This window comes from Thalassophryne amazonica, chromosome 14 (assembly GCF_902500255.1).
Source record: "Thalassophryne amazonica chromosome 14, fThaAma1.1, whole genome shotgun sequence".
NCBI classification, from domain to species: Eukaryota; Metazoa; Chordata; class Actinopteri; order Batrachoidiformes; family Batrachoididae; genus Thalassophryne; species Thalassophryne amazonica.
In genome coordinates this window covers 78814060-78840578 of record NC_047116.1, presented here as the reverse complement: position 1 = coordinate 78840578, position 26519 = coordinate 78814060, and the positions used below count along the sequence as shown (strand labels likewise).

General features: G+C 43.9%; 1 protein-coding gene across 1 annotated transcript in view; it reads right to left on the bottom strand.

Moving 5' to 3' along the window:
* tfcp2l1 (transcription factor CP2-like 1) overlaps positions 1-25979 on the bottom strand; it is an 81899-nt gene extending 55920 nt beyond the window's left edge. The window contains exons 1-4 of the mRNA XM_034187295.1: positions 25854-25979; positions 25468-25616; positions 9665-9738; positions 5089-5194 (exon numbers count right to left, since the gene is read on the bottom strand). Coding sequence (XP_034043186.1) covers positions 5089-5194; positions 9665-9738; positions 25468-25616; positions 25854-25915 — 391 coding nt within the window. The 5' untranslated portion in view covers positions 25916-25979. The remainder of the gene's footprint in view (positions 1-5088; positions 5195-9664; positions 9739-25467; positions 25617-25853) is intronic.
* Positions 25980-26519: the final 540 nt, after the last annotated feature.

The window sequence follows — 26519 nt, the reverse complement described above, 5'->3', positions numbered from 1 at the left end:
GCCCCAGCACTGATAGACACAGGGTCTGAAGGGAATCTGCTGGACAGCAGATGGGTAAAGGAAGTAGGGCTCCCTCTGGTGGCTCTGCCGGCACCATTGCAGGTGCGAGCACTAGATGGCACCCTGCTTCCATTAATCACACATCAGACACAACCAGTGACTTTGGTTGTGTCTGGGAATCACAGGGAGGAGATAGTGTTCCATGTAACACCTTCTACCTCCCGAGTGATTTTGGGCTTTCCATGGATGGTGAAGCACAATCCCCGGATTGATTGGCCGTCTGGGGTTGTGACGCAGTGGAGCGAAACCTGCCACCGGGAGTGCTTAGGATCCTCGGTTCCTCCCGGCACCACGGCTAATGAGGAGGTCAAAGTTCCCCCCAATCTATCGGCGGTGCCAAGGGAGTACCACAATCTTGCTGACGTTTTCAGCAAAGATCTGGCACTCACTCTTCCCCCGCACCGACCGTATGATTGTGCCATCGATTTGGTCCCGGGCGCTGAGTACCCGTCCAGTAGGTTGTACAATCTCTCACGTCCGGAACGCAAATCAATGGAGACCTACATCCGGGACTCCTTAGCTGCCGGGCTGATCCGGAACTCCACCTCCCCGATGGGTGCTGGTTTCTTTTTGTGGGCAAGAAAGACGGCGGACTCCGTCCATGCATTGATTACAGAGGCTGAACGAGATCACGGTTCGCAACCGATACCCGTACCTCTGTTGGATTCAGTGTTCACGCCCCTGCATGGAGCCCGAATTTTCACAAAATTGGATCTTAGAAACGCGTACCACCTGGTTCGGGTCCGGAAGGGAGACGAATGGAAGACGGCATTCACACCCCCGTTAGGTCATTTGAGTACCTGGTCATGCAGTTCGGCCTCACTAACGCCCCCGCGACGTTCCAAGCTTTGGTAAATGACGTCTTGCGGGACTTCCTGCATCGGTTCGTCTTCGTATATCTGGACGATATACTCATCTTTTCCCCGGACCCTGAGACCCATGTCCAGCATGTACGTCAGGTCCTACTGCGGTTGTTGGAGAACCGGCTGTTTGTGAAGGGCGAGAAGTGCGAGTTCCACCGCACTTCTTTGTCCTTCCTGGGGTTCATCATCTCCTCCAACTCCGTCGCCCCTGATCCGGCTAAGGTTGCGGCGGTGAGAGATTGGCCCCAACCGATAAGCCGCAGGAAACTACAGCAGTTCCTAGGTTTTGCAAATTTCTACAGGAGGTTTATTAAAGGTTACAGTCAGGTAGTTAGCCCCATGACTGCCCTGACCTCCACCAAGGTCCCCTTCGCCCTGGTCGGATCGGTGCGAAGCCGCGTTCCAGGAGTTGAAAACGTCGGTTCTCGACTGCACCAGTTCTGGTGCAGCCTGATCCTGATCGCAGTACATAGTAGAAGTGGACCGCCTCTGACTCGGGGATAGGAGCCGTGCTGTCCCAGAGCGTGGAGGCTGATAAAGTCCTCCATCCTTGTGCCTTTTATTCCCGCAGGTTGACCCAGCTGAACGGAACTATCGACGTCCGCAATCGGGAACTTCTTGCGGTGAAGGAGGCTCTTGAAGAGTGGAGACACCCTGCTGGCGGGGGCATCGTTGCCCTTCACGGTTTTCACGGAAACATCGGAACCTGGAGTACATCCGGACCGCCAAGCGGCTGAACCCAGGCAAGCCCGCTGGTCTCTGTTCTTCGGGCGCTTTGACTTCCAAATCACGTATCGCCCCCGGGACCAAGAACCAAAAACCAGATGCATTGTCCCGGGTGCACGAAGAAGAAGCCAAAGCGGGGCTGTCGAACCCCACCGAGACCATCATCCCCGAGTCCACTGTCGTGGCCACCCTCACCTGGGACTGGAGAAGACCGTCCGGGAGGCCCTGACAAGGAGCCCGGACCCGGGAACTGGCCCCAAGAACAGACTGTACGTCCCACCAGAGGCAAGAGCTGCCGTATTGGACTTCTGTCACGGGTCCAAGCTCTCCTGTCATCCGGAGTGCGTAGGACCGTGGCAGTAGTCCAGCAGCGCTTCTGGTGGGCGTCCCTGGAAACCGACGTCCGGGACTACGTCCAGGCCTGTACCATCTGCGCCAGGGGCAAGGCAGACCATCGGAGGACGACGGGACTCCTCCAACCCCTGCCATGCCTCATCGCCCCTGGTCTCAACATCGGCTGGACTTCATCACGGGCCTCCCGCCGTCCCAGGGCAACACCGTTATTCTCACGATAGTGGACCGGTTCTCCAAGGCGGCCCACTTCGTGGCCCTCCCGAAGCTCCCGACAGCCCAGGAGACGGCAGACCTCCTGGTCCACCACGTCATGCGGCTGCATGGGATACCATCGGACATCGTATCAGATCGTGGTCCCCAGTTCTCTTCGCAGGTGTGGCAGAGTTTCTGTAAGGAGCTGGGGGCCACCGTGAGTCTCTCGTCCGGGTACCACCCCCAGACCAACGGCCAGGCAGAGCGGGCTAACCAGGAGTTGGAACAGGTCCTTCGCTGCGTCACCTCCGCGCACCCGGCGGCCTGGAGTCACCATCTGGCCTGGATCGAGTATGCCCATAACAGCCAAGTCTCGTCTGCTACCGGCCTCTCCCCTTTTGAGGCATGTTTGGGGTTCCAGCCCCCCTTGTTCCCGCTGGTGGAGGGAGAGGTCGGTGTGCCCTCGGTCCAGGCCCACCTCAGGAGGTGCCGCCGGGTGTGGCGGACCGCCCGCTCTGCCCTGTTAAAGGCCCGGACGAGGGCCAAGACCCATGCGGACCGCCGACGTTCCCCGGCCCCCACGTACCAGCCCGGGCAGGAGGTGTGGCTGTCGACAAAGGACATCCCCCTCTGTGTGGACTCACCCAAATTAAAGGACAGGTACATCGGACCATTCCCCATCCTCAAGATCATCAACCCGGCCGCAGTGAAGCTCCGACTCCCGGCTTCACTGCGGATCCACCCTGTCTTCCACGTGTCCCGTACTAAGCCACACCACTCCTCGCCCCTCTGTGCACCTGGACCTCCGCCGCCTCCTGCCCGGCTCATCGACGGGGAGCCTGCTTGGACGGTCCGCAGGCTCCTGGACATCCGTCGTAAGGGCCGGGGGTTCCAATATCTGGTGGACTGGGAGGGGTATGGACCTGAAGAACGCTCCTGGGTGAAGAGGAGCTTCATCCTGGACCCGGCCCTCCTGGCCGATTTCTACAGACGACACCCGGACAAGCCTGGGCGGGCGCCAGGAGGCGCCCATTGAGGGGGGGGTCCTGTTGTGTGGGGCCGCTGAAGAGGAGGTACTGCTGGCCCACTACCACCAGAGGGCGCCCTGCTTGGAGTGCGGGCTCCAAGCACGAGAGGGCGCCAGACCCAGAGGAAGTGACAGCTGTCACTCATTACTCCAGCTGTCACTCATCTACACCACCATATAAGCCGGACTGCAACTCCACCTCCCCGCCGAGAAATCGACTACCAGTACTAAGGTAATTTCTCTGCTGAATTTAAACTGTGACTTACGTCTGATCTGTTTGCAGCCGTTGTCCTGTGGTGCCCTTTCAACTGGGTTGGCGGTCAGTGAGAGAAGCGACGTCTTCGCCTCTCACTCCATCCAGATAAGTGGTTACAGGAGCTGCTAGTGTGTTCCTAGGTTGGAGGTGGAGGTGCTTCCTCCCAACTGTGTTTGGACTGTTAATTACTGAGTGTGCGGACTCACACTCACACATCATCTTTCTGTTTTCTGCCAGCAGTACCAGGGTCGACAGCCGAAGACAGAGGCCACCTGGGGACTCGGGACTTGGCGGCTCCGGTGTTCTTCAGGCCGTTGGTGGTGGAGGCCGTGTGGGACGCGGCTTCTCTCTCGTCGGGCGTCTTCTATCTTCGAGCCTGCCCACACGTCACCTGGTGTTTATTGACTGTGAAAATTAAGACACGTTTCGTTGTGTAATATCACAACATTAAATTGTTACCTTTTGGCTTACTCATTGTCCGTTCATTTGCGCCCCCTGTTGTGGGTCCGTGTTACGACACCTTCCCAACAGTCACTTTCCAAATACTAATGGAGCTGACTGTGTATAGATGCAATGGGCCCAAATTTTGAAGGTCACAGTTTGACCTTTTTTATAATGACTAAAGTCTCAAGAATTTTTGGAAAAGTGTTTGGCAAATGTTTAAAAAATAATTTAATAATGAAATAAACATTTCCTTCAGCAACATCTGTCTCTGGATCAGTGATAACATTGCTTCTGATGTCTCGTTGAAGAAGAGGTCCAACTATGAGGTTTGATGGACAGAGACGTCTGGACACAAATGCAGGACTCAACAAAGCAGCTCTGGTTTTTAGGATTGTCTACTGAATAAATCAGCATGGTTTAGTACACAAAAAGGCAGTCCAAAATCAGCAAACAAATCCAGAACATCAGGCAAAAGGCATGGTCGAAAAAACAGACAGGAGGTTAAAAAACTCTAGGAAGCAGGCAAAGCAAGGAAAACACAAGAAACAGAGTTCGAAGCGATGGCACAAGGGACAACGATCTGGCGGGGAACTAGCGCAACCAGTGAAGCTTATATACACCCTGGTGATGAGCTACAGATTAGAAGCAGGTGTGTGGAAAGCTCCACAACAGGGTGTGGCCCAAACAGTGTGCACCGCCCACCACCAAGCACAAAGAGAGGCAGACAAGAGAGATAGGGAAAGACAAAGCCCAAACAGGAAAAAACCCAGCAAAAGAAATCACACACTGAAAAAAACACTCAAAACTAAACTAAGCAGAACTAAAGAGAACAAAGCATAATACAAAAGTCCAGATCATGACACCAACATTTTGAGCAGGTTTGTGATAGGGGGTCAGCTCTTGAGTAGTCTGGCTAATCAACAAACAGTTTACACACAGTTTACAATTAAGCCGTGGACAGTATCAAATCAGTCAGACAAGTTAAACATAAATCAGCCGGGTACAGTTTAATGAGTAGACCAAGACACCACAAGATTAAACGTTTAAGTGCAAACAAGGACACCAATCATAATAGAAGACATTCTCAAAGCAATGGAAGGCAATAAAAGCCAATAAAATTTCTTATCAGTGTTCATGTATCAGTTGTCTTTGATGAATGAACTCACCGATATCCAGGATCCGATCTCCAGGTCTGTTCCACCGCCATCCCTCCAGCTGCTGGTGCTCCATGTACTGCAGCCGGCGGTCATGAAACACCACTCGTATGATGCTCTGCGAACACCATGGGTCAGGCATTATGGTGGGATATAACTACCACTCACGTAAGAGAGCTTTCAAAAAAAGCCAAACAGCCAGACTGCTGATCAGTGTAATACGGCTGCCTACTTTTAGTCCTGAAAAGACACTGAGGTGTTCTAAGGATCCACTAAATTTCATCTCCGTTCCTGCCATGTGAAAGTAGCATCGGCATGTTTCCATGACACACGGTGAGTTAAATTAACCGGTGATGACTTTCACCAGAAATAAAAGACTTCCCACACCCATTTAAATGATTATTGGAGGACATCTTAGGGTAAAGTTTGGTCAAATTCTGATGTTCAAATTGTTTGTGAGAGTAGAAGGTGGTGACTAAAGCTGCGCCAAAGCTCCACAAGTGAATACTCAAGCTGTGGAATCCCTCACGGTGTCAAGAGATTTTCCCCAAACACACATCCCCTTTCATATATATATATATATATATATATATATATATATATATATATATATATACTGTATACTGTAGATGCCTGTCATTGTTTGGTGGACTGTATGTCACGTGACCTTGATCATTTTTCCCATTGTTTGGAAAAATAGTCCATTGTATGACTGATTTTATTTTTCTTGCCGTTGATCCCATTTACCATGCAGTTCAGTTCTGTATGTTTTATTACACTGAACAATTTTTTACAGGCCATCAGTTGGCACTGAACCAGCTGACATTAATTTGCACTGACAAGGGGCAGGATTGCTTTCTAATTATTGAAAGGCTTTCCATGTCTTTTTGCACCTTCCTTTCTTCAGGTGTTCAATGCTTTTCCCTGTCATTTCACATTATTACACATAATTTATGAACATTTATGGTTTGATTTCTTTGTGTGTGTGGATTACTTGGGTTGTTACAGAAAATTTCATGACAATAGCGCCTTCAGAAATATATTTACTAGTGATGTGTTCAATGCTTGTTTTACCTGCTGTATATGTGTATGTGTAGATGCATGTATGTATATTTAAAATTGATCAGTGGATAATCTAGCTTTTAAGTTAGTTTTTGTAAAAGCACTCACAGCAAATAAAAAACAACCCTCACCTTGTTGCAAGTTTCACACTCCAACAGGTCTGAGTCAATAAATCTTTTAACAAGCCAGCACTCCTTTCACTTGCATCCACTCAATACCACAGCATTGTGCACCTGGTGTGCGCCAATTTATTGTACACGATAAACCCAAGTCTTGTGCAGACATTACACGTTTTTCCCACTGTTTAATTAATGCAGTGTGCTTGGACACAGCCCAAATGGGCTTGCAGGCTGAGCAAGTCCATCCATTATGTGTCCGTTGTTAGAATAGAGGCCCATGTTTTGTTTGATGACATCACTTAATTTTTATTCTTCAAAATCTGTTATAAAATGAATCTTGTACTGGCTGGCATCCCAGCACTTATTCAATATTCCATAATAAAACTAATCCGTTAACAGTTTGTTGGATTTTGAAACCAAATTCTTCATACTCCTTTTGAAATAGCTTTGCACAACCATGTGTTTTGGAGTGCTGCTTTGTGAGACCATGTTTAACACTTAATAAATTAAAAAAAAAAAACCATGGCTTTGGGCCTGAAAGATTTGTGGGTATTTTCTAGCACTGAACTATTAAGGCAGGGTGTCAGTTTATTTTGTCAAAATAACTATTCCTTCTCTGCCATTACAATGGCATCAAAGCAAACCCTTTTAAAAATGTACCAAGCATAAAATAAACCAACAAATTAAATTTACAACTTACAAATACACGCAACATTGAGCTATTTGTGGAGGCTCACGCATGGCTGATCGTGAGGACGTGCACGTCATGTGTTTGAAACGATGCCACCTGTCCCATTTTTGTGTTTCTACGCTGCTACAGCCAAGATAACGGACTTAAGCAACAGCAACCTAACAACAAAGTCACGCCAAGTGGATGCACGTCATATGTGCATGTTAAAATAAAGTAGTCAAAATTAAAACAGCATGACAGCAACCCTGTGCTATTAATAGGTTTTTATTCAGAAAGCAATGTCATCATGAACACAACTTTCTTTGTATTAAATGGATGATGGGGACCATATTTATACATGTAAGCTTTTGTTCTATTAAACAAATAATGAATGTTTATGAGTGCAATGTCAGAATATGTGCTTATTTTTCAATGAATGAAACTATTCTTTCTATTGCACAAATGAAAAACATTCATTATTTGTTTTATATGACACCTAAACAGATCAGTGGCATTTGATATTTCACTTCAAATTAGATGTTTCTTCGTGGGACAAGAAGCCAAGAACAGCAGTGTAGACACGGCTCTGTGTGTGTGTGTGTGTACAGACGTTGACTCCACTGATCTTCTCCACTTTGTCATCTGACAGCGTTTCTATACCAGCTAAAGATATCCCCAAGAACACCACGTAAGATTCTAATCAGCTTATGGTGTACTGGATATAGCTTCCTTGCACCATGGATGCATTTTTCCCAAAGCTTAGTGGAGATGTTCAATGGAGTGAAATGTATGGAACCAAAACGCATGGTAAATGGGATCAAACTGCAAGAAAAATGAAGTCAATCACACAATGGACTATTTTTCCATACAATGGGACAAATAATCAATGTCACGTGACATACAGTCCACCAAACAATGACAAGGATCTACAGTGCATCCGGAAAGTATTCATGGTGCGTCACCTTTTCCACATTTATTATGTTACAGCTTTATTCCAAAATGGACAAAAATAATTTTCTTTCCTCAAAATTCTATACACAATACCCAATGATGATATGAAACAATTTTTTATTATTATTATAATTTTTTATTTATTTTTTTGGGGAGCGGGGGGGGGGGGGGTTGCAGATTTATTCAAAATTAAACAAAGAAATCACGTGCACATAATTATTCACATTGTCATGAAGCTCAAAATTGAGCTCAGGTGCTGCCTGTTTCCATTGATCATCTTTGAGATGTTTCTACATCTTAATTGGAATCCACCTGGGGTAAATTCAGCTGATTGGACATGATTTGGAAAGGCACACACTTGTCTATATATAAGGTTCCACAGATGACAGTCAGAGCGCAAACCAATCATGAAGTCAAAGGAATTGTCTGTAGACCTCTGAGACAGGATTGTGTCGAGACACAAATGTGGGGAAGAGCACAGAAACATTTCTGCTGCTTTGAAGGTCTTAATGAGCACAGTTGCCTCCATTATCTCTTCCTAGAACTAACCACCCATCTAAACTGTGCGCTCAGGGGACAAGTGCCTTAGTCAGGGAGGTGACCAAGAACCTGATGATCACTCTGTCAGAGCTCCAGCATTCCTCTGTGGAAAGAGGAATCAGGCCTGTATGGTAGAGTGACCAGATGGAAGCCACTCCTTAGGAAAAGGCACATGGCAGCCCACCAGGAGTTTCTCAAAAGCCACCTGAAGGACTCTCAGACCATGAGAAACAAAATTCTCTGGTCTGATGAGACAAAGATTGAACTCTTTGGCATGAATGCCCTACAGTGAAGCATGGTGGTGGCAGCTGTTTTTCAGGAGCAGGAACTGGGAGACTAGTCAGGATTGAGGGAAAGATGAATACAACAATGTACAGAGACACCTGCTCCAGGGCGCTCTTGACCTCAGACTGGGGTGACGGTTCATCTTTCAGCAGGGCAATGACCCTAAGCACACAGCCAAGATATCAAAGGAGTGGCTTCAGGACAACTCTGTGAATGTCCTTGAGTGGCCCAGCCAGAGCTCAGACCTGAATCACATTGAACGTCTCTGGACAGATCTGAACATGGCTGTGCACTGACGCTCCCCATCCAAACTGATGGATCTTGAGAGGTGCTTCAAAGAGGAATTAACAAAACTGCCCAAAGATAGGTGCACCAAGCTTGTGGCACCATATTCAATAAGACCCGAGGCTACAACTGCTGCCCAAAGCTGCATCAACAAAGTACTGAGCAAAGGCTGTGAATATTTATGTACAAGTGATTTCTTAGTTTTTTATTTTTATTTTTAATAAATTAGCAAAAAGTTCCAAAAAATTGTTTTCATGTTGTCATTATGGGGTTCTGTGGGTAGAATTTTGAGAAAAAAAAAGAATTTTCTCCATTTTGTGATAAGGCTGTAACATAAAATGTGACACAAGTGAAGCGCTGTGAATACTATCTGGATGCACTGTAGGTTGGTGTTATAAGCAACAATTTAACAATTAGATGACTGTGTCTTCATGAATAAGACAAAAGTTGCTCATGCAAAATCAGAGTGTGTGTGAGGCAAAAAAGGTGAAGAGGTCAAAGAAGGACAAAGTTGAGTAATAGTACAGAGTGCTCTCAGGCAGGCACCGTGCCCCCGAGGTGGAAGGGAGGGCTGAGGGACCCGTGACAAACCAGGAGATGGGCCCATGAAAACAGATAAGAGAGGAAGAGGTCAAGTGACAGTTAAAAAAACAGACACACAATACCTTGAACCTACCTTTACATATTTGCTGCTTATATCTGTATACTCCACTAGTTTTCTGTTAAGCATACGGATTTCGTAGGACTGACCTACATTTTAAAAGATTAAAAAACAAACAAACAAAAAAGAATTAAAATTGAAAAATGGGAAAATCAGTCAATCATAAAAGAGGGGCAGTGGAGACACAAATTGAACATATAATAATTATACCCAGCATGTTGCCCGTGGGGATCCATGGGCTCTTGATTGGGTAGCGTTTATAAAATAGGTAGGTGAGTAATAAGTTGTGTAGATTCTATAATGAGTTGGAATGGTCTGTGAGTCCAGAATGTTTTTAGAACCTTGATCTTAGACCTCAACAGTTTTTAGAAGAAGAACTCAACCCTTTTTTTCCTGTTAATTATGGAATATTTTTAATGTTATTTGTTGTCTTAATATACTTATAAATTATTTAGGTTCTTGTTATCATATACACACTATTATTATTGATGTTGTTGTCATTATTATTATTTTATTTTCACTTCTATTTTGTCATTTGATATTTAAATGGACCACAATATGTGTTTTCACCTTCTTGTGTAATCCCTGTATTTTAACATATTTACAATAATATTATGTACTTAGATTGAACTTACTAAATAAAATCATGCAGGCACGCACTCACATTTAATAAAAAGATGATTTAATGCCCCCTGCTGGAATGGTGTGTTAGTCCAGAATGTAATTAACAACGTTAGCTAATATCTGTAGTTTCCCAAAAAATATTTGTCCTATCAATGTTCTTGTTTGGCGTTGTTCACCCTTGACCCAAAATACATAACCATACCAAACAGCAAATGACAGCTGTCCTTGGTTTGTCTGTGATCGAAGTTATACACACGCATGCACAGAGAGGTTCTTGTCTTTTCTGCATTCTGTTGCAAGAAGATGCTTCTATTTTTAGATACAAACAAAGATGGTGGTAGAAGACAAACACAATACATATTTCACTCATGGTAACAGCAACATGACACTTAACTAAAATGACTAAACACCTATATCAATAACACTAACAATACTGATAAACTAACATGAACCACAATAACATTTAAAACCCCAAACCCCTGAACTCCCATGGTGTATTTCAGCACAACAGCCATTGTTTACTGTTTAGCTAAAATCCCTAATTTCTCAAAAAATATTTGTCCTATCAGCTTTCCGTTTTCGCAGTGTTTATCCTTGACCCAAAATACATAAGCATACCAAACAGCAAATGTCAGCTCTCCCTGGTTATTCCGTGATAGAAGCCATGCACGTCACAAAAAGACCACTTGGCTATTATAATATAGATAATGCATAGCTAATGAGGAACACTATGTATGATCCATGGAGGAAATCCCAGGAAATGACAGTTACATGGTCATATAAGTTGTTGGCCAAAAACTGTACAGTACACATGGCATATTCTCAGTTCAGAGATAACAGCAACCGTTTGATGGACTTTCTTCATATTTAGAATGCTGTCTGCTCTCAGTCTTGATGCCTGTCATATTAAAATTTGGATAGATATCACTCAACTTAGTGACAATTGGTGGCTTGCCTTTATCATCATCATCATCATCATATCTTTTCATGCCATAAGGCTTTGACATTCTCTTTCCACCCACTACGATTTGCTGCAAGGGCTGTGACATTCGCTCATAACTGCCACCCATCTGTTCACCTTTCATCCCCAACCATCCTCCTTCATGTTGTTTTTGGTCGACCCAGTCTTCTTCTCCCTTCTGGCCTCCAGGGTTGTGAAGCAATGTTCCTCTCTGTGTTTCCTCATTATATGACCAGTCCAATTCCATTCCATCTTCGACAGCTGATCTCATCAATTGTTCTATTTACTCCTGTGTTTTCCTGGATTTGTTGGTGGGAGATGGTCTGAGGCCACCTTATTGTTAGAATCCTCTTCATGCATTTGTATTGGAAACTGTCCAGCTTCTTTGCTTCTGTTTTTGTTTCCAAGTTTCCACGTCTCACAGCCTTTTATTGTGGCCACCCTAAGGCACACCTGTGCAATACAGATTTGCCAACTGCTTACACCCAAAAAGTGAATGCTTAGACTAAAACTTCAAATCCAAAACTTCTTGTAACAATAGCTAAAACACAATGTGGAAATACCTTAAACACAGTTTCTACTTTGCACTTTGCTTGCAATTCCTCAACACAGTTGTTGCAGAACATTACAGTTTCCTACATTAGACACTGAACTCAAAGATAAAATACCTTGCTATCATTGGGATAACACTTTTAATAAAAATTCAAAACATATCTGGCAATTGGACATACTTATACACACATCTGAAAACACTCACAGAGAAAACTCACCACCAATCAGCCTGACATATGGCACAACAAATCGAGCTCATGTAAGACATTTTGTCAAAACTACAATCATGGAGGCGATAAGACCCAGAGAAAGAGACAGTGGACAAGGAAGACAAAGAGAGATACATGGACAAGGACAAAGAAGAGCAAGAACGAGAAATGTTTCAGATGAAATTCAAGCAACTTTGGAGGACCATGTGATCAACCACAGCCTCACACTGAAGGAAGCTGCACTCTAAAAAAGGTGCTGTCTCAATGAGAAGAATTGATGCAACAATTTGCATATATATTTTTTTCTTTTGTTATTTCAATTTAGTTGTTTCGTAATGTTGCAAGATTTCTCTAGTTACGTAATCTGAAATAACTTTACGTAGTGAAGTTACAGTAAAATAACTTAAGAAAATCTATGCAAATTGTTACATCACTTTTTCTCATTGCACGGTTCATTTTTTAGAGTGTGGACAAACAGTCAACTCAAACCTCAGCCACCACACAGTGGATAGTACTGTCAAGTACAATATCATTCTGATGTTAATGTACAGTACTCTATTTTTCTTTAGGTATTTGTAAGAAATTTCTATTTCTTCGTAAAAAATAAAATTAAATAAAAATGTATGTAAACTACAGTACTGTAAACACTTCTTTTCATTGTTGTTTTGTTTTGTGAACAGTAATTGAGAGAAATAGGTGTTTTGTGTATGTAGAAAATGTTTTACATTTTTGAGTTCAGCTCATGAAAAATGGGAGCAAAAACAAAAGTTTTGCATTTATATTTTTGTTCAGTGTATATGGTTTGGCATTTGTATATAATCTCTGCTGTGATATGCATAATAACATAACCTTTTTAAAGTCGTCAAGCAGCTAATTTAAATATGAAATGCTCAAACACTTTATATGTCATTACTTACTGCCCCCTGCTCGTTATATGAAGACCACCTTTCTAGGGAACCTTCTTTTTTCTTTTTGCTCACTTCAGGCTCACAATGCAACTCTGGACACCGTGACTGTTGGTTTATCACATGGAATTAAAAATCTTATTTTAACTGCAGGCTGCTGTCCCGGCTTCATGTCCATGTCCGCGCTGTGAAACACTCCTGGCCCACTGTTGGAGATGAGATTCATGTTTATTAATGGTGTGACGGCCTGGCCCAAAAGTCCCATGTCATATTTCCTACAGAGTTAGAAGGTGATCATTTATTACAGCGTGAGATCCATGCAGCTCTGAGCTTGACATGTAAAATGATGTGTTACTGCGTACGGCAGCGAGGCGCAGCTGCCCGTGTTATGATGGAGACAATAGTTCACATTATTTACTTTGCCCATATGAAAGAATGAACAAATATCTCTACTGTAAGGTCTATTGTGGAAATTACAGCCTGTTCAGATTTGCGGCTGCGTGTGCACAGTAGTGCACAGAGCTTTTGGTTTGATAGCTGCTGTTCATATCCACTGTATATAATAATTCATAATTATTATTGTGATGACCGTGCCACATACATTTCAACAGTTCCTTTGCGCTGGGGGGGTTAGACATTATTATACATGGCACAGGTCATACTGGCGGGCTTTGCAGTGCCAGATCCATCTTGAGGTTCCCTTGTATGTGCTCAAATTGTTTCAGATCCCATTTTTCCACCATCAGAATATGTAAATTGCGGTCAGATGGTCCTCAGATTACACATGGCTCACTGTCTGATAGGTGTCCCATCTCGACCGCGCCTGGAGAGTTTTGAAGATGTGCATCACGCTCTGGGTCGCTGGCCGATTGTGAACTGTATTGACTTCCGCAGATGGCTGTCAGAACGTTTTGGAACTGAATCCTACACTTTTGGATGTGCGGCAATTCATAATTCCGACGTGACGGGTGATGTGTGACGGGGGTATAAGTGATCAGAACTCATTCTGGGACATGTTGTTTTACTGTTAATTTAGAAAGTATGCAGTGGTGGTTTTCAAGATGGCGTCACTGTGAGCGGCCATGTTTTTGCTTCTCTTCCAGGGCATCGTGTATAAAGCCATATTCATTGGTGAACAACTTGATAACTGATAATACTTGAAGAGGTCATGTTGCCTTATGTTGAAGAGGACATGCCCTTGAAATGGGTGTTTCAACAAGACAATGACCCCAAGCACACTAGTAAACGAGCAAAATCTTGGTTCCAAACCAACAAAATTAATGCCTCGCAGATGTGAAGAAATCATGAAAAACTGTGGGTTATACAAACTAAATACTAGTTAGTGATTCACATGGATTGCTAAAAAAACAGTTTGAACATAATAGTTTTGAGTTTGTAGCATCATAGCAGATGCTACTATTATTGTGAACACCCCCTTTTCTACTTTTTTTTACTAATAGCCCAATTTCATAGCCTTAAGAGTGTGCATATCATGAATGCTTGGTCTTGTTGGATTTGTGAGAATCTACTGAATCTACTGGTACCTTGTTTCCCATGTAACAATAAGAAATATACTCAAAACCTGGATTAATCTTTTAGTCCATAGCACTATTATTATTCTGAAACACTACTCGTATTTGTTTCTGTTGGAGTTATACATTGGCTCGCTTTTGCAATACCCAAATCTTCTAAACAAGGCCAGACTGAAAAACTCAGCAAGTCTGCAAAGGACTTACTTCTGCAGAGTGATGATAGCCAGAGCTCTGCTAATGCTATTACCATCAATGCTACATCTGAACTTTCCACAAGCACAAATATGGACATGGTTGCGGCTGAGGCACGGCAGACACATACCCCTGTTCTTAACAATGCGCATTGCCCCTTTAACATCAATAACAGCTTGGAGTCTTTTGTGGTAGTTGTGGACGAGGCTCTCTGATGGTAAAGCTGCCACTGAATATGTCTTGGACTGTATTGACATCAGTTATGAAGAAATACAAACAGTATGGCACTCAATGGTAACTGTATGGAGTAGACAGTTCTCAAAAACTGAGTGCCTGTGCAAGAAGGAGAAGAGTGAGGAAAGCCACCAAGACAACCCAGAGGAAGTTATCAGCTTATGTGGCTGTGATTGGAGAAATTGTGCATTGTGTATGTTTTGCATGTTGTATCCCCAGTTATACAGCTATATGCTGAAGTGATATATAGGAAGATTTTCTTTAAAAGAAGACCTGAAAGTTTACTTAAAAACAGAGATAATCTTTGACTATGTGCCATCTCCGGTTAAAAAAGTCTATTTTCGTTTGTAACGATGCAGTCATTTTTTCCATTAAATACACTTGCTTTAGCCTCTGTTTCCATTCAGTTACAGCTGGTGACCTCACATTCTTCCAATTAACAGTGATGATTTTCTTCAACAATAAATACGTAAAATATTTCTTTGGTCAATTGTGAAAATGTCAACTAATATAACACAGAGTAAATAAAACAGCACATTTGAAGGGACGTTGCTTTTAACAATTTTCTTAATCTCATCTTTAATGTTTTTCCAGTGTGCAAAAATGACTGGACAGTCACAGAATATATATGTATGATCACCTATTCTGCCACATTGTCTCCAGCATAAAGCTGCTGAGGAATCCTTTACAAAATTTGAAATACAGTTGTATGCAAAAGTTCACACCTGCCCAAATTTATGCACCTGCCTAATTTTGATTAAATGATCATCATCTACTATCTTTTTTCCTCATTCATAGTATTTCCTGTCAGTGATCCTAAGGGCACCCTCTGCCTTGTATATCAATAGCTCATCTAATTTGGTTCTATTTTCTTTAAGTTTATCAAGTACTTCTTGTTTCCACATTGTTTGTGTTCATTTTGTAATCTCTTGATTTCAGTTTCTAATTCTAATTGTTTTTAAGTCTGTATTTCTTCAAACATAACACGAAAGACAGAAACTGTAAGAAAATCCGTGAACCAAAAATGAAATGGGGAACCACGAAACATGTCACCTGATGTCGGGAGGGATGCACGGTCGGACAGGCGTGCACAATACCACGGTGATTGTTTTGTGCACGCTCATGTTCACTTGCACGAATACAGTGCGAGCACGTGGAAAGTGCAGTGCACACAGCAGTGGAGCAAAAAAATTAATTAAACACCACAATTTCCATCCATCCATCCATTTTCTTCCGCTTTATCCGGAGCCGGGTCGCGGGGGCAGCAGCTCAAGCAAAGCCGCCCAGACCTCCCGATCCACACACACCTTCCCCAGCTCCTCCGGGGGAACCCCAAGGCGTTCCCAAGCCAGCCGAGAGATGTAGTCCCTCCAGCGTGTTCTGGGTCTTCCCCGGGGCCTCCTCCCAGTGGGACGTGCCTGGAACACCTCTCCAGCAAGGTGTCCAGGGGGCATCCGGAAAAGATGCCCGAGCCACCTCAACTGACTCCTTTCGACGTGGAGGAGCAGCGGCTCGGCTCCGAGCTCCTCCCGAATGACCGAGCTCCTCACCCTATCTCTAAGGGAGCGCCCTGCCACCCTGCGAAGGAAACTCATCTCGGCCGCTTGTACTCGCGATCTCGTTCTTTCGGCCATGAGCCAAATCTCATGACCATAGGTGAGGATCGGAACGTAGATCGATCGGTAAATCGAGAGCTTTGCCCCCCTATTCAGCTCTCTCTTCACCACGACGGTCCGATACAGCGACCGCATCACTGCAGATGCTGCACCGATCCGTCTATCGATCTCACGCTCCATCCGTCCCTCACTCGTGAACAAGACCCCGAGATACTTAAACTCCTCCATTTGAGGCAAGGACACTCCACCAACCTGAAGAGGGCAAAGCACCTTTTTCCGTTCGAGAACCGTGGCCTCGGATTTGGAGGTGCTGATTTTCATCCCGGACGCTTCACACTCGGATGCAAACCGCCCCAGTGCACGCTGAAGATCCTGATTTGACGAAGCCAACAGAACCACATCCTCCGCAAACAGCAGAGACGAGATTCTGTGGTTCCCAAACCAGACCCCCTCTACACCCTGGCTGCGCCTAGAAATTCTGACCATAAAAATAATGAACAAAGGGCAGCCCTGGCGGAGGCCAACGTGCACTGGAAACAGGCTTGACTTACTACCGGCAATGCGAACCAAGCTCCTGCTGCGGTCGTACAGGGACCGGATAGCCCTTAGCAAAGGACCCCGGACCCCGTACTCCCGGAGCACTCCCCACAGGGTGCCCCGAGGGACACGGTCGGACGCCTTCTCCAGATCCACAAAACACATGTGGACTGGTTGGGCGAACTCCCATGAACCCTCGAACACCCGATGGAGCTTGTAGAACTGGTCCAGTGTGCCGCGACCAGGACAAAAACCACACTGCTCCTCCTGAATCCGAGGTTTGACCATCGGTCGAATTCTCCTCTCCAGTACTCTGGAATAGACCTTACCGAGGAGGCTGAGGAGTGTGATCCCCCTATAGTTGGAACACACCCTCCGGTCCCCCTTCCGGACCGGACACCACAATTTATAATACATAATTCCTGTTATAAAGAGCAGAGTTATCCTCCGCCAAGATGAACACCAGGAAGTAATGAAATTACGTGGATTACTGTTCTCACTTTTATGTTTTACATGAATTACCTGAGGGCAGCACGGTGGCTTAGTGGTTAGCACTATTGCCTCACAGCAGAAGGTCATGTCTTCAATTCCCACCTGTGGAGTGCAAACTGTGGAGTTTGCATGTTCTCCCTGTGTCTGCGTGGGTTTCCTCAGGGTGCTCAGGTTTCCTCCAACATCCAAAGACATGCAGGTTAGGTGGATTGGAATCTTTAAAAAATTGTCCGTAGGTATGCAAGTGGGTGTGACTGTGTTTGTTTGTCTGTTTGTGGACCTGTTCTGGGTCTACCCCGCCTCGCGCTCTATGACTGCTGGGATTGGCTCCAGACCCCCCCCCCCCCCCCGTGATCCTTAATTGGACTAAGCGGTTGAAGATGAGTGTTTGCGTGAATTACCTGATGCACTCCTCTTATGAAGACATCAGGCTCTCATATCATGAAGAGCCGGCTCTCGTGTCATGAACACATCAGCCGGCATGGCATGACCAGCGCGCAAGTGTTCCGCTGGTGACCACGTTGCAAATGCGATATGTGTTTTAATTCTTATAATGTGGAGAAATCCCACGGTGACACGCGCCTCACAGTGATATTCACCAGTGTTGTGGTGCGCTGACGCGGCGGTCAGCTGAAGCGACATGTTTTAATTTATTCCCACGTGAGGACAGCAAGCTGATGTCCACAATTCACGGTATAATTATGCAGTATCATATTCTACCAGCCACTACAGGTGTTCCCCAGCTGTGAGTTGTGAGCACAGATATCTGTACAGCTGCAGGTCGCAGTTGGATACGCCCCACCTTTGTCTGCGGACGTCACTGGTGTGGGGAGAAAATAAATAAAAAACACACACCATAAAACAACACTGCAATACTCAAATACGAAATGGAGCGAAATGGAGCCTGATAATAAGTAAAATGTAACAAAATGGAGCAGACTGACCCAGACTGACTCCAAATATGATTCAGTTAAGTACTTTTATTTAATTATTTTTAAGGGAAATTGAGCGAAATGGGGACTGGTAATAACCAAACAGGGTAACACGTAGTGAAACAGAGCAAACTGACTCCAAATATGATTCAATTAAGTAATTTTTTTTTTTTTTTTTTGTGAAATGGAGCAAAATGGGGACTGATAATAGAGAAATGGGGGTAAAACAGTACGAAACACAAGCACGCCACATGTGAGCTGCTAGGTTACTTCATACTCCTGTGGCACTTATATACACTTTTCACAGACAGCACAAAATGGTCGCCTGCTGTGTACTATCGTGCCAGGAGCACGAATAGCCCCGCCTGTTCTAAGTGCCCGACAAGCGGTGTTAGATGTGTGGGACCTGGCATTTAGCCGACACCTGCTGAGAGAGGAGTCGAATGGGCACTCACTGCCTTTCGGCGACTTGTGCGCGTTAATGGTTGTGGCAACAGCTGTATGAAGCATTTGAGGCGGCTCATATTTTTCACAAGTTGCATGCAATTCCTCCTTCATGCTCCAGTCAGCTTCAATCATGTTATCTGTGAAGGGACCCTTAACTTTGATATTTTTCCCCTTATCATGGTTTCACCTTCTATTTTATGGGATGCAGGAAAGCATCCCATAAAATAGAAGGTGAAACCATTCCATTGGCATTCAAAGCAAAATATTCAAGTATAGTTGACTTTATTTCTTCTCTTATACCAACATCTCCCAATAATGAAACAATAAGTCTCCAATACTTCATACATGGCTCCAGTCCCAAGTCAAGTGCCATTGTAAATGGGTTATGGTCTGAGATGGTCATTGATCCAATCAAACATTTTTAACCCAGTATACATCTTTTTTAAACAATACAGTGATCTACAACCCCTGGCAAAAATTATGGAATCACCGGCCTCGGAGGATGTTCATTCAGTTGTTTAATTTTGTAGAAAAAAAGCAGATCACAGACATGACACAAAACTAAAGTCATTTCAAATGGCAACTTTCTGGCTTTAAGAAACACTATAAGAAATCAAGAAAAAAAGATTGTGGCAGTCAGTAACGGTTACTTTTTTTAGACCAAGCAGAGGAAAAAAATATGGAATCACTCAATTCTGAGGAAAAAATTATGGAATCACCCTGTAAATTTTCATCCCCAAAACTAACACCTGCATCATATCAGATCTGCTCGTTAGTCTGCATTTAAAAAGGAGTGAACACACCTTGGAGAGCTGTTGCACCAAGTGGACTGACATGAATCATGGCTCCAACACGAGAGATGTCAATTGAAACAAAGGAGAGGATTATCAAACTCTTAAAAGAGAGTAAATCATCACGCAATGTTGCAAAAGATGTTGGTTGTTCACAGTCAGCTGTGTCTAAACTCTGGACCAAATACAAACAACATGGGAAGGTTGTTAAAGGCAAACATACTGGTAGACCAAGGAAGACATCAAAGCGTCAAGACAGAAAACTTAAAGCAATATGTCTCAAAAATCGAAAAATGTACAACAAAACAAATAAGGAACGAATGGGAGGAAACTGGAGTCAACGTCTGTCACCGAACTGTAAGAAACCGCCTAAAGGAAATGGGATTTACATACAGAAAAGCTAAACGAAAGGCATCATTAACACCTAAACAGAAAAAAACAAGGTTACAATGGGCTAAGGAAAAGCAATTGTGGACTGTGGATGACTGGATGAAAGTCATATTCAGTGATGAATCTTGAATCTGCATTGGGCAAGGTCATGATGCTGGAACTTTTGTTTGGTGCCTTTCCAATGAGATTTATAAAGATGACTGCCTGAAGAGAACATGTAAATTTCCACAGTCATTGATGATATGGGGCTGCATGTCAGGTAAAGGCACTGGGGAGATGGCTGTCATTACATCATCAATAAATGCACAAGTTTATGTTGATATTTTGGACAATTGAAAGGATGTTTGGGGATGATGAAATCATTTTTCAAGATGATAATGCATCTTGCCATAGAGCAAAAACTGCAAAAACATTCCTTGCAAAAAGACACATAGGGTCAATGTCAATGAGCAGATCTGATTTGATGCAGGTGTTAATTTGGGGGACGAAAATTTACAGGGTGATTTCATAATTTTTTCCTCAGAATTGAGTGATTCCATATTTTTTTCCTCTGCTTGGTCTAAAAAAGTAACCGTTACTGACTGTCACAATCTTTTTTTCTTGATTTCTTATAGAGTTTCTTAAAGCCAGAAAGTTGCCATTTGAAATGACTTTAGTTTTGTGTCATGTCTGTGATCTGCTTTTTTTCTACAAAATTAAACAACTGAATGAACATCCTCTGAGGCCAGTGATTCCATAATTTTTGCCAGGGGTTGTAAGTGATCTAAGTGAAATTGCATTTTCTTCAACCATCCCAATATCTTTTTCTTTTAATTGGGTTGTTTATTCCTTTCATATTATGGGTAATTAAGTTAAGTAATGTCAACATTGTATTTATATTGTTTCATGTAACATAGCCCTGTCCACTCATTAGCATCTGTTAGATAGACATAAAAAATAAAAATAATTTAGCTCCAGATGTATAAAACTAAACAAAATGAAAATAATCACTATTCTCAGGTAGAATAAAGCAAGAACATTATGAATATAAATCAGAACTTCCACATTTCCAGCCAAACACAGAAAATAAAGTGTAACCATGTCTGACTCCCGGTGATAATGGGACAGAGAGCGGTGACCTGATCCCTCTGTGTAGTAACAACCAGTATTACACAAACATGTATAAAAGGTCTTGGTGAGTGTGAATCACTCATGTAAACACGAGTCCCCTGTCAGAACAGACTATTTTTGGTTTTGTTTGTTTTCCCTTTGTGACCATTTTAAGGTTTATGTCAAGCTGGAATTGCCTTCAGTTTATTCCTTGTCCACACTTACTCAACAATATGTGTGACTTTAGCAGCCCTCGTCTAGAGTCACACTGAGGTAATACCTCAGGTTACTCGTCCTCCTCCACCATGGGCTTCAGATCAGATGTCGCCAACAAGCCGTTTCTCTTCCTCTTTGCGCTGATGTTCCATCCTTCAGTCAGTCTCTCCTCGATACGCTCCTTCTCTCCACACTCTACCTGGTCACGCATCAATGTGGAAAAGGTTTTTCTTCCCGAGTCCATCTTGAGCTTCGGTCATGCTGGATATAGGCACGTTGCCTGTAGGCCCTTTTAACTGCTTGACGACTGTGTGGACCTTAGTCCTCTTCTTTTGTAGCTCAGGAGAATAATCTTGATTGAAGAATGTCCTCTTGTCTTGAAACATCACCTTTCCTTGGCTCCATGTTTGGTGCAAAACATTAGCTTTTACAGCTGCGTAGAGGAATCTGATGATGATTGATCTGAGAGGAGCAGCTGGGTCTCTCGGTCTGGACTGGAGTGAGCGGTGTGCTCTTTCCATGTTAACGTCTAAGTTAGGACGCAGCTTCAGCACTTTGGGAAGTAATCCTTTCACAAAAGCAACCACATCTCCTTGTTCACTCCCCTGTGGTATTTGGAATATTCAAAAGTTGTTTCATCTCAGCCTGTTTTGTCTGTTTGTTGCCCCTCAATATTTTCTTCACAAAGTTTTCTCTATCAAAGACATGACGTCTCAGCCTTGAACCCTGCCTGGTCCTCACGGCTAGTAGCATCTAAACTAACGCTGTCCGTGATCGGTGATTTATCGTCTGTTTCTTTTAAAGTCCTTTAGATCTCAAGGTGGAAGACAACTTGCTCAATGGTGAATTTCTTTTCCGAGGGCCTTAAATATCTGCAGTTGCAAATTTTCTATTTTTCTCCTGACAGAGCATTGTCTCTAACCTGTTGTTCTCATCATGACGTCACCGGAAGTTCCCTCACACACTTCAAATGGCAGTGTTGCCTGTTCAGTGGCAACAAGAAGCAATTTACTGAGTGCTTTTACCCCCATGCAACTGCATTACATAGCCTGTGTTCTAAATCATGGCGGAACAGCTCGTATGAGCGAACCACGAAAACATCAAGCCGACAGGCAGGCATGAATGATGTCGCTGCGACGGTTTTGTGCATGTGGGAACACAGGGCAAGCAGCTGCACGATGTGTAACCACATCGTGCAGCTGCTGTGAAAATAAAAAAATACATGCCACCCACGGGATTCGAACCTGCACTTTCCAAAAGTTCTGATTACCAGTCAGAAACGTTACCACTGAGCTGCCATCACTGTCCTGTAGAAGGTGCGGGAAAATGCCTGATATCAAGAAGGACATGAACGTATTTAAGAAAAAAATAAAACCACACACCATTTAATAACACCGCATTTTACTGAATCCCTCTTATCAAGCGGGCAATACAGTCATTTGCAAAAGCTAATGCCACTCCTTCAGAAAAGCCATTTTGAAGCCTATAGTATGTATTGCATCATCCCATGATTGGAATTGCATCATCTTTTAACCCAATGAACTAGGCAAGCTTGTCATCACATAACTGGTGACTTTTCTATTGAACAGGTCTTCTTAAGTCTAGATTTCTTTGATTGTTGAAACTTTGGACGATCCAAATTATGGGCAACAAACCATAAGTTTGGATGATCCAAATTATCGGCAAAAAAAACCCCATCATTGTCAACTGTTAGACGGCAAATTGCAGTTCTGCACCAAGAAGGGGTTTCTGACCGAAAGATAGCTGAGAAACTATCAGTTATTAGAACTGCTGTACACTCTGCAATCGAAAAAATACAAGAACAATGAAAGTTGTGGTGACAAACGCCATTCTGGGAGACCTCGTAAAACCACCCCAAGGGAGGACCACATTATTCGAAGGTCAGTAATTGGGTCACCGAGTAGTTCCTGCAAGAAGATTCGAGCCAATCTGCTAAATCATGGCACTAAAGTCAGCATCAGCACCATTTCATGTCATTTGAGCCAAGAATTCAGATTAAAATCGTATAAACTTGCTGCCAAGCCGAGGTTGACACTGACCATGAAAAAGAAAAGACTTACGTTTGCAAAGAAGCACAAAGATTGTACAGCAGAAGATTGGGCTAAAGTCCTATTTTCTGATGAATCACTGCTGCAGCAGTTTGTTGTCTGAAAGCAACATGTGCGAAGACCAGTAGGACAAAGTTTCAATGAAAGGTACACAATATCTACCATGAAACACCCGCCAAGTCAAATGATTTGGGGTGCAATGAGCAAAAAGGGAACAGCTGGACTTCATTTTCTTGACCCAGGCACCACAATGAATGGACCCAGGTACAAAGCTCTGCTAGAAGAGAAATTAAAACTTCATATGGAAGTGCATCAGACTGAAATTTTCATGCATGACAGTGCACCTTGCCACAGATCCAAGATTGTTTCAGACTTCCTCCAAATAAATGGGGTGCAGACATTGGAATGGCCAGGCAACAGCCCGAATCTTAATCCTATAGAAAATCTTTGGACCTACATGAAAGATAAAGTTGCAGAAAAGCAGCCAGCTAATGCTGAAGCACTGAGGACAGCAATTAAGGAGGTTTGGACGAAGGAAATGTCCAGAATATTGTGCATCCCTGATACACAGCATGCCTCGCCGCATCCAAGCCCTGATCCAAAGCAGACACACTAAATACTAAAGGAATGGACCATTTTCACTCCATACTAAAGAAAACTGTACAGGTCATAGTGAATTTCAATAAAAAATGATTTCCAAAATAATTTTGTTTGTTGTAATGATATATTGGTCCATTTGTGGGGGAAAACTCCAGTTTGCTTGGGTGGCATTAAACTTTAGCAAATGACTGTACAAGTATGAACCATCTGTTCCTCTGTAGATGACCCATGGTCACAGACTTACAGTCATGAAATGACATGAGTGAGAAGCAAGGCACTTTTATCATGTCCACATCTGCTGGCGGCGTGTCCAGCCGGCCTTGTGCACATATCCTGTCCGACACGCGTCTTGTGGATGGTGTGCCGCAGGACAGACACCGTGTCATGTGGAACAGAGCTCACGTGGGTGGCGTGACATTCAGATCGCCCGTTGCGTGTTCTGATCCGACAGTCTGGATCACCTGGGGCAGCCTGTCAATGTGCACGGCGTGCGTGTGCTCGCTGCAGCCCATTGCAGCAGCGATATATGTTTTTATGTATGTCCACGTGATGAATGCAAGCAGACACACGTGCGTCACAGTGGAAATTTGTTAGTTCATGTCCGTCCAAACACGGTACGTGTTCCCCAGCCGTGATGTCCAGAATCACAGATCTTTGCCGCTCCTGTCGGCGGCCACACCCCCTGTCAGTTCAGCGCACACCGTGTCACTGTGTCTGTTTGCAACTCCACACTTGTGAGACACTTAGACAAATTTCACATCCAGCTCGACAGTGGGAGAGGGTTCGATGGGCTCTCACAGCGCACATTCTGTTTTTCAGCCAGTGGTGTGCGCAAATAGTTGTAGCAACAGGTGTACGAGGTGTTGGCGGCAGCTACGATTTTACACATATTGCATACTATTCCTGCTTCATGCGCACTTCATGTGCAAATCAACCACATTTGAGCTATGTGTGAAGGGGCCCTTAAATATAAACATAAAATCCAATAATGTGTAAATAACAAGAGTATGCAATTTTTTAAGTTGAGAAAAATGGAGTTTGAGCTCATTTAAAGCTCTGCAGCCGGGGCCCCGCTGACACCCAGGTATTTTCTGGTCAAGGGTTTGGGGGGGATAAAGGATTTCTGTCAAAAGATACAATCATCATGAGTTGAGCACTGAGAGGCTTTTGAGTGCTAATTTTTTAAGTAAGATGGGGGCAAACACCAAACATGCCATTTAAGTGTGTATTTTATGTTTGGGTTGAGGATCATCTCCCATAAAACAGTCACTCAGACAGCACGCGGCACAGCTGTGGGGTTTCAAACTACAGGAACACTTCTGCCTTCTTATTAAAGTACAAGTAGATATGACTGGAATGAAAACACATTGTAAACATGTGTCTTTAGGATCACAGCTGTAGTCCGCTGAGACAGCGCAGGCGGCGGCTACCTTGGTTGAGATAAGTGAGGGTCTCCTCCTGCTGCTTCACAGCTGGCGAGGTGGCGGCACAGAGGACGTACTGGAACGGCACCTGCTTAGCACCGTTTTGCAACATAAGCCGAGCTTCTTCATTTTTAAGAAAAGGCGCCAAGGCCTCTCTGAAAGACAGTGTGAGAAAACACTGAGCAAAGCAGCAACAGACGTGGAGACCAGATATGGATTGGGGATGTAATGCCCCTTAAAACTTCAACTCTAGAATGTCAGATTGCTTGTGAATATGACAAGCAGAACACATAAACCAGCACATTCCAAACTACATTTTAATAAGCCATTAGAAGACTGTAATCTCTGAGCATGAAGCCGACAGATTTGTAGCAGCCAGACGTGTTCTTTACCTAATGTAACTGGCAGAGTGCTGCTGGTGGTAGGACTCAGGCTGGGAGTGACAGAACAGCATATTTGACAGATCCCTGTGTTCTCGTGTCTCCGGGGCCAGATGTAGATGCAGTGGCAGCTTTCCTCGCTTCAGAGTTGTGTAGCCAAAGTGCAGCGTTGGGTCTTATATTCTGCAGGTGATGTCATCAGGATCAACATGGGCATACCTGGGTTGACCTTTGAGAGGAGTACACAGAAACACCTCCCACCTCCAGTGAGCCGCTCTGGAGCCTCACCAGTGATTAACACAGAAAACACAACGGCACCAAAGATCAGATCTACTCCTTTAATGATGCTTGAATAATTATTATTATTCATTCATTAATATTTGTTTAAATAGTAGTATGCATGTAGAATTCCTTCAAAAAAAAGGCTGATTGTTGGAACTGAAATGACAAAAAAACAACCAAAAAAAAAAAAACCGTTTATTACAGTCTGTTACAACCAAACATATTATTATTATTATTAAGATGTGCCAATTATTGACACATGTAGGTAAAAAAAATAAAATAAATGAAATACCCCCTTGAAGCCACTGTCTTATATTCTGAGAAACTGTGGCATTTTATAGCTTAATGGTGGAGGCCAAGTGGTTTGTGTGCTTGGTTTCAGTGCGGAAGGTTCCC